The sequence below is a fragment of the Corvus moneduloides genome, chromosome 1 (genome assembly GCF_009650955.1).
Source record: "Corvus moneduloides isolate bCorMon1 chromosome 1, bCorMon1.pri, whole genome shotgun sequence".
Classification (NCBI taxonomy): domain Eukaryota; kingdom Metazoa; phylum Chordata; class Aves; order Passeriformes; family Corvidae; genus Corvus; species Corvus moneduloides.
The window spans coordinates 72,050,004-72,058,279 of NC_045476.1; the positions used below are offsets into that span (position 1 = coordinate 72,050,004).

Sequence of the window (8,276 nt, forward strand, 5' to 3'; positions counted from 1 at the left end):
TAATTCTGAGTTCTTATTCCTTTCAGATTATTCCTGGAAAACCAAAGCTGCTCGTCCTCCACTACCAGGTCCTACTTTCAATTCAGCAGCAAAAAACATGAGTATCTTAACTCAGCCCCCAACAATTCAGCGAGTACATGGGGGAACAGACTGGGTGGCCAAATATGGAGGGAACAGATAAAAAATGCCATCCTATGTGGATATTATGTGCTCTGTGTTCAGTTCTCCCGCACTTGGAAACCTGAAAAGCCTATTTTCTCCAGCTTTTCCTAAGACTATGCAATATAGTTCTATTACCTGTATAGTACATGTAATACCATGTAAAATACTGGCTGTAAAGTAGGATGCAGGGAAGTATTGTACAACACATATTGCCAAAACTGAGAAGTAGATTTCACCTGACATTTTTCTATATATAGATCTTCTGTTCTCGTACTCTTTAGAACAGCTCTTAGGGTTGTTCATCCAGTGCAACATCTGCTGCTGGTATGTGCTTGAAGCACACGAGCAGCACGAAGAAGGGCTGAAGCAGAGCAGCACCAGGCTTCCAGGTGTTAGGCTGGTTCCTCAGATGGAAGATGAGAGTGAAAGCACGGATCTGGCTTTGTGAAGAACATCAGTCTTCAAGAACATCCTCTGCAAGGATTTCAGAATTCACTTGTAAAAGAGTAACTCAGGGTCTGTAAGGTGCAAATATTCATGTAGCAATGAGAACTGAAACCCTTGTAGCAGGACATAGGCAATCCACTGATAGATACTACACAAGGAAGGTCTAGAAATTTGGCTGATATAGGGCTGTTGAATGATATAGCAACACTGAAAAATAGCTAAACAAGTACTGAATACGACTTACCAAGCTGTGACGTGAGGCCTAACAATTAAATTTTGCTGTTTTAATTACCTTATTGCCATTTTTGGCCAAAGATCTGTAGAGATTTATCTCTGTGCTGTCAAGGGAGTGTCACAGTGATCTTTTAAGGAGCCTAAATCACTGCAGTCTGTCAGTCATTTTAAGGGTGAATTAGCCAAAAACGCCTAAATTATCACTAAACTCTTGTTCCTACCTGTCTTTATTGGGTGATAAACTAAACTACAAAGTTTGAATAAGCTACATGAGGAAGGATATTGGTCTGTTCTTCAAAGACATTGTTTTCTGGTTTAGATCTTAAAGGCCAACTTAGGTACCTGAAAACACACACAAAACTTTAATAATTCAGTAGGTCACTGTTTATGTGCTCATTCAGTACTTTCCCCAGCTTTTATGCTAACTTTTATAATAATATTGCCCAAAGGACTTTGCAATGTACAGTACATTGTTTATTAGGATGTTGAACTGGACTACTTCAATTAACAACTGCATTTAGAATAAATGCTTTAGACTTAATAGTGACATCAAACTTGCCATTTCAAAGTACAAACTGAGTATATTCTTCAAAGATGTAAAGTTGTTAATGATGACTTCAAGCATTGTAAAAAAAGAAATTTATTTGTATGGCTTTTAGAAATGGATATTAAAATTTAAATTCCTGTTGTTGACCCAATGTGTCATAATATATGGGTTATGTTAACTTCCTGGAAAGCAATTTAATCTAAAACAGTTGTACCAAAAAGTCAAATATTTTTTAATGAAAATTGCACTTAAAGAAAACACCAGTTGTTTTTAATACTGTAGGATATATAATGTAATACTATGCAGGGATCGGGCTGTCTGGTTAGTAATGCACTAGAAAGTTTAATTCAATTGCCATTGGTCTAGGATTAAGTATTTGTCATTCCCTTAGTTCTAAGAGATGTCCCCATGCTACTTAAATGCATCTTAATTTAGCTGTAGAACATATCTGTAACTTGCTATGGCAATGAAGGACACCTTCAGACTATTTGTAACAGGCATAAATGCTATGATTTTGTAATTAAAAAACAAGATAAATTAATCATTCATCTCTAGTACAAGATGCCAATGGCAGTTAAAAATCACAGCCTGGTCAAGGAATTAACTAATAAAATGTTCATAGCTCACGTGTCTGCGAGTCACCTTAGAGCAGAAAAGCAAACAGATACTATTTATGGCACTAAATGTGGTTAGAATAAACGTGCTGTCCTTGTCGTGTGCTAATGAACCTTGAAAGGGCTTTCACACAACTCTATCAGTCTTTACTTGTCCACAAACAAAGCACAACAAGTGTTCAGTGATTCTTGTTGCAAACAGCAAGAAAAGGCTAACAGCCTTTGTACAGTCATTTAACTCTGATTCACTGGTACACATTGGACTGCTAGTACAGAAATGCTTAAAAAATTTAGTATATGCTGATACTTTTTACCCCTTTGAAACTTTATGTAAGGCTAAGATTTTTCTCTTGTCCCTTTGCCTGTGTTACTGCTATATCTCTTGAGCATGAGAGTTCTACCACAAGTTCTAAATTATGTCTACCAGCAGTCTCAGTTCAAGCTATTGCTTTTCAAAGCTCGTGGAACAGCAGCCATCGTTCACACTTTGGTCTAAAAGTTTAAAAGCTTACCAGTCCAGTTTTCTGCTTTCTATTGTCTTTATTCTGTTAAAGACAACTGCAATTCAAATTCACAAGTTATCTGATTTGAGACCAGGATTATACAATTAGAGAACTGCTGGGTTGAGGCTGTTCTCAGCTTACTGTAGGAGATGCCATTTATGTTTGCATCCCACTTCTACAGAAAAAAACTGCTTCAAGAGCAATATGAAGAGGCAAAAAAAAACCCCATAAAGCAGTTTAAATAAAAGTGTCTTAAATGCTAGTGTCTGGCTTACTAACTTTCTCACATTAGAACCAAGACATGGGGACACCTGCCCACCAATGCTGCGTCCTGAGCTGGGATTAGGCACTTAAAAGGGTGACATGTAACAAACCATCTTCCGTCTTGCACACCCCTTATTTCTATGCAGGGTGGTAGGAGGGAAATGTAAATACAGGTGAACACCTGAAGCTGAACTCTGCAGGCTGATTAATAAGGGCTCTAAGAAGGTGCTCTGAGCAGTTTTTCCTCCAGGTCTGTCTGTGCTCAAGTCAGCTCTGACCCAAGTTGTCTGGCCTGGAACCGGGCTGCTGGGACCCTTGCTGGAGCTGCACACGTTCCTGGCCACATCCCTGCAGATCTGGAACCCAGTCTGATTGACCTGGCATCCTGGCTTGACTTCAGCCCTGCCTCATCCCTGTGACTTGCCTGGCAAACCACTGCCCTGCTGGCAGAGCTTGGCTATGGCCACTGGCCCAGCTTTGTGCCTCCTGCTCAGGCAGCACAAGGTCACTTGTGCCTGTTTTGCTGCGACAAGGGAGGAGGGAAGGAAAACGACAGGATGTGACCCTCCTGCCAAGGTACTACCCTGATACTCAGAGAATTCTGAGCAACTCCAGACTCTCACCAATCTAATGGACCAGCCCTGTTGCTTCCATCTCTCTCAGTGCCAGTCACCAAAGAAAAAAGGTTGAAGAAATCGAAGCTTGGGATCTGTGCAAAAAGGGATGTAAGTTAAATGAGACCAGAAAAGGGATACATTACCATCCATGTGTCTCTTCCAGGATATTTCTCTATGGAAGGTTTATATTTAGAATGATTTCAGGCATTAAGGGAATCAACTGAGGACAAAGACTGATCAAATAAGCCCTTTGGTCTTTAAATAAACTTTCATACAGCATTTTCTGAATCTAAAATAGATTATTCCCTCAGAAAAAAAGAAAAAATAACTAACTAAAAATCTTTAATATAATACTTGTCTGAATAGGTGGTCTGCATGCTTTTGCTCTCTCCACCTCCCTTCCAGTTCAGATTTTTATATTTACAAGCTACTAGATTCAGGGATAGAATAGATTATTTATACAATTCATGCTTGCTGCAGGAAAGGCACCAAACTGTATCAATCCAGGTGAACAATCAGAGACAAAAAAAGTTGTGTAGAACACAAAAGTTTTCAATAATAATTTTTTAGTTTATTTAAAGTAACATTTTAATAAAGCTGTGCCTACAATTCAGCATTACCTAATAAAGTGTATTTTTGATTTATGAGTAGTAACCTGTAAAATCACAGTGAGTGACATAGAGCTGAGTTCTGTTGCTGACAAGTGACCACAAGGCATGGGTATGCATTTATTGCACTACAGCAGAGCCTCGACTCGCTCCGTGGCTGTGTTTTGTGGGACCAGGCTCTAACACGCAGTGCTGGGAAAACAAACTCCCTGACTGACAAACACTGTGAACAGATAAACTGATATGGGAAGGGAGATGAAACAGAATGAGCATGTTTATTGTATTAATTACTAGTGACAAATCAGCTGCTCCTCTCCCCTGGTTTTAGAGGTATACATGATTTTAGAAGGATGAGTCAGGATGTGCGTTTAAGCTTCAATCCTACAACTGTCTGAATGCAAGGGCCAGGAGGTCTTTGCCTACACTAAGTTGCAGGACCAGAAGCTAAACTAATGCTATACTCATATTTTCTTGCTTGCTTTCAGTGCAGAAAATGTTAAGACAAATACCATTTTGGAAGACATGACAAGGGCTCTCTATGTGGGTCCTTTAAAAACACAACCCACGTGCATTACGATATGAAAAATACAATGCACAGGTAGCAGTGCCTTTTCCACTTCTGTGCAGCACATTTAGGCAGTTGCATTTTTGGGCTTCTCAATCATGTATCTTCAAGTCACTTAATGTAGATTTATGGCTTAAGAGGTTTTTCCATCATCTGCAATCCAAGCCGTCCAACCATCAGTAAACTGTGGAACAGAATAGTTGCTATAAAAAGAGGGAGGTGGAGGCAAAAATCTCATAAAGAACAAGAAGGGAGAAAACATTGACATAATTTCATTTAGCTGAACACCACCAGAAGATTGCATTTTTCACAGAATTTACCATGTAACATTTTTAAAACAACATAATCCACAGACGAGTTAAATAAAATGTTCATTCAATAACACAGACAAGGACAAAGGACAGGTGGTTACCTGGCACCGGCAATTATCCCGGGCATTGCCTTTTTGGAGTTGTAGAATCTCATTCCCATAACAGTAGACAAGGTGCCAGATGCCACTGTTGAAAAGAAGCCCAGTCAGAACCATTTGACACAGAAATGCCAGTGCAGCACTGCTACCAAACAGAGCTACACGTACACACAGGAATGCCTCCCTCTCTGAGTAAACAATTCACTGGATTTTCTTCAACATCAAAGCTGTCACTGCAAGCTTCTCAGCATCTTGGGTGAGCATGTTCCATTGCTCAGCAGAAGAGAGTAGATCTCACCAGGGTTGAGACCATTGTCTGATCACCCACAAACTCCAGTTCTCTGAACAGGTCACTAGCTCTCCCTCAACCCTTATTTGCAAGAGAATTATTATTCTCTCAAATACAGACAGGCTCAAAACTGCCAGAAAGTTGGGATGGTGACAGCATTCACTGTCTGGGAGTTAAATATTATTTACACTTCCCATTTCTCTGCAACATTCTGAACTGGAAAGTGGCACTAAATACTACAACTGGAAAGAAAACAACCCCACTTGAAAATACTATTAGAAAACAGAAAGCAATCCAAAGGATCAAACTGAAAGAGCAATTGACATCTTCGACATTACTCCAAATTATTTTATTTCTAAATGAGGAAAAGGAATCCCATCAACATCCACATGAAATTTACAGGGCCATTGTTTCTTTGAAGAAGAAAGGCAGGTGAAAGTGCTGTATACCTTTCTCCAAAGCCTCAAGTTTGTTTGCATCAGACAGGGCCAAAGGTATTCTAGAGATACTCTGTCAAGGTTCTATTTTGACCCCTGAGGTACTGTGACCAGCTTAAAGCTCTGCAGGAGCCACAGCTGAACGTTGCAAGGAGGGCTGAGGAGGAATGCATGAATGAATCAAAGAGTTGTCACTGCTTTCAAGAGGTCCATTTGAAAGCACTCCATGCACCACATCAGAATATACAAAAGCTGCTCATCCTTCTTCCATGACACTGCCTAAAAACCCATGCCAGAGATACACAGCCACTCCCGTAGCATGCCAGAGTGGAAGGACAGTTCACAAATGGAAATTGTGCTTCACACTGAGCTGCATTTTACATTTCATTCCTTACTGATGATGCAGTTTGGTCCTCTACAGTGGCTTCTTAGAGCCTTTCAGCACCTTAGTCCTATTGGTTTCAAATAGTCTTAAAATCACTGTAAATCTATAGTATCATGACACTAGTAACACTATAGAGTAGTTACAGAACTAGCAGGATCCTCAAGAGGTCATCTAGGATACCTTAGTGCCCAAAGGCAAGATCAGTTCCTGATTGTGGTTTAACCACATACTACACCCCCGCAGCAATGGAAGTCCCTGAGGTTCACCTGATCTCATTCAGTGCTTCATACTTTCCACAGGGATTTCATCCTTCTCCTTCCCCTGAAGAGTTAACTGCAAGCTACACCCACAACTTCTTGTACATTCTACTGTAAGCAAGCAGAATAGATCATTGCCTCTTCTCTTTTACATACTGTTTCTTCCAGAGTGTATGATGCATTAAACGTGTACTCCTCCTCTGAGATGCTTTGTGCAAACCGGGGTTCCATAGGGCCACATACCACCTGCCACAGTGCTGTCACTACTGCAAAAATAGTGCTTATTCCATCACCACAGGCTAAAATCGCTGCTTCGTAACCAAGAATTTTCCACATACGTTTCCTGCACCTAATGTGTTGGTTTCACACATTATCTAATCTGGCAGAGGAGACGGGTATTTCTCACCTGGATTCAAACAGACGGGTATTTCTCAACTCTGGATTCAAACAGGACAATCCAGGTTTTAGACCCAGGCGCCGTACTCTTACACAAATACCTCCTGGCTGTGGGCAGGAGGTCCTGCCACCACTTAGAACATTTGTATAGGTAAAAGGGCACAGGGCAGCTGAAACATGCTCGAATAAAAAGGTTACTGTTCCCACCGCTACCAGTAACATACAGTACGCGGCTGCCGAGCAAACTTACCGAGGGAAAGCCACACATTCTTTGGATCTTTGGACTGCTGGTAAGCGCCTAGTCCCGCTAAGCCGCCGAACAGAAGACCGGCAGCTAGAGAAGGGACGCTGCCTTGAATAAAAAATAAAGCAGTCAGCGAACGAACACACACAGAGTCAGCCCACCCACCAAACGAAAGCACTTTGCGAGTTTCCCGTACTAGTAAATCCACAAGAACACTCCAAGCAAAGCATTAGGGGTTTGGTTGAGGGGGCTTGGGGGTTTTAAAGCTACTTTGCAGACCTCCGCGAGCACCGTTTCGGTGGCAACAAGGACTCAGCGGGACTTGCGGGTCATGCCGGCAGCGGGCCGGGACCCTGCGGCTGAGCGCCCCGCAGCCTCGGCCCCGGAGCGGGGCGGAGCGGAGCGGGGGCTGCCTGCGGCCACGGCCGGGACAGCCACGGCCGGGACAGCCACGGCCACCGGCACCCACCTGCCTTGGCGTAGCCCACGACACCGCCCGCCGCCACCAGCGCCGCGTAGCCGAAGCCCAGCCAGTCGTACTCCATCTGCGAGCAGCCGCGGACACCCGCGCAGGGCACGGCTGGGCAGCGCAGCACCGACCTTGGGCCGCCCTCCCTCCGTCCCTCCCCGGCCGCCCCGGTGCCGCCTCCCGGAGGTCCCGCCCGCCGCCCGTGACAGCACCCGGGGAGGGCCCACACTGGCGGCAGCGCAGCGGCAGTGATGGACCGGCTCCGGGAGGATTTGCTTAATTGATTGCCCATCAGTAAGACAGTTGGAAAGTCAGAAATTAAGCAAAAAGCACTCACCTCCCCTTTTCTTCCCAGGCTCAACATCACCCCGCGCTGCCAGGGGGTGGGAAGTGGAGTTTGCGGTCGGTCCATAGAGCCTCTTCTGCGCTGCTGCTCCCTCCCACGCGAGACAGTCCTGCACAAACTGTCCCAGCGCGGGCCCCTTCCATGGGGCGCAGTCCTTCAGGAACAGGCTGCTCCAGTGTGGGTCTTCTGCATGGTCACAAGTCCTGCCAGCACACTTGCTCCAGGGTGGGCTCCTCTCTCCATGGGCTGCAGCTTCCTCCGGGGCACGTTCACCTACTCCAGCGTAGGGTCCTCTGTGGGCCGCAGGTGAATCTCTGCTCCATGGGCTGAAGGGGGTTAGCCTGCCTCACCGTGGTCTGCACCACGGGCTGCAGGGGAATCTCTGCTCTTGAACTTGGAACATGTCCTATCCTCCTTCTTCACTGACCTTGGTGTCTGCGGGGCTGCTCCTCACAAAAGGTTCTCATTCCTCTCTCCAGCTGC

General features: G+C 44.1%; 2 protein-coding genes across 10 annotated transcripts in view; one reads left to right on the top strand and one right to left on the bottom strand.

Annotated features, from left to right (window-relative positions):
- MAK (male germ cell associated kinase) overlaps positions 1–2,769 on the top strand; it is a 30,732-nt gene extending 27,963 nt beyond the window's left edge. For all 9 annotated transcript variants that reach the window (XM_032115619.1, XM_032115589.1, XM_032115578.1 and 6 more), the window contains one exon: positions 27–2,769. In XM_032115619.1, coding sequence (XP_031971510.1) covers positions 27–181 — 155 coding nt within the window. In that variant the 3' untranslated portion in view covers positions 182–2,769. The remainder of the gene's footprint in view (positions 1–26) is intronic.
- Positions 2,770–3,937: 1,168 nt separating this feature from the next.
- On the bottom strand, positions 3,938–7,612 carry LOC116447049 (transmembrane protein 14C-like). The gene is made up of 4 exons (XM_032115670.1): positions 7,448–7,612; positions 6,985–7,086; positions 4,974–5,058; positions 3,938–4,745 (listed from the first exon to the last, which is right to left on the bottom strand). Exons 1-4 carry the CDS (start codon positions 7,521–7,523, stop codon positions 4,688–4,690), a joined length of 321 nt encoding a protein of 106 aa, XP_031971561.1. The 5' UTR covers positions 7,524–7,612; the 3' UTR covers positions 3,938–4,687.
- Between the last annotated feature and the right edge of the window lie 664 nt (positions 7,613–8,276).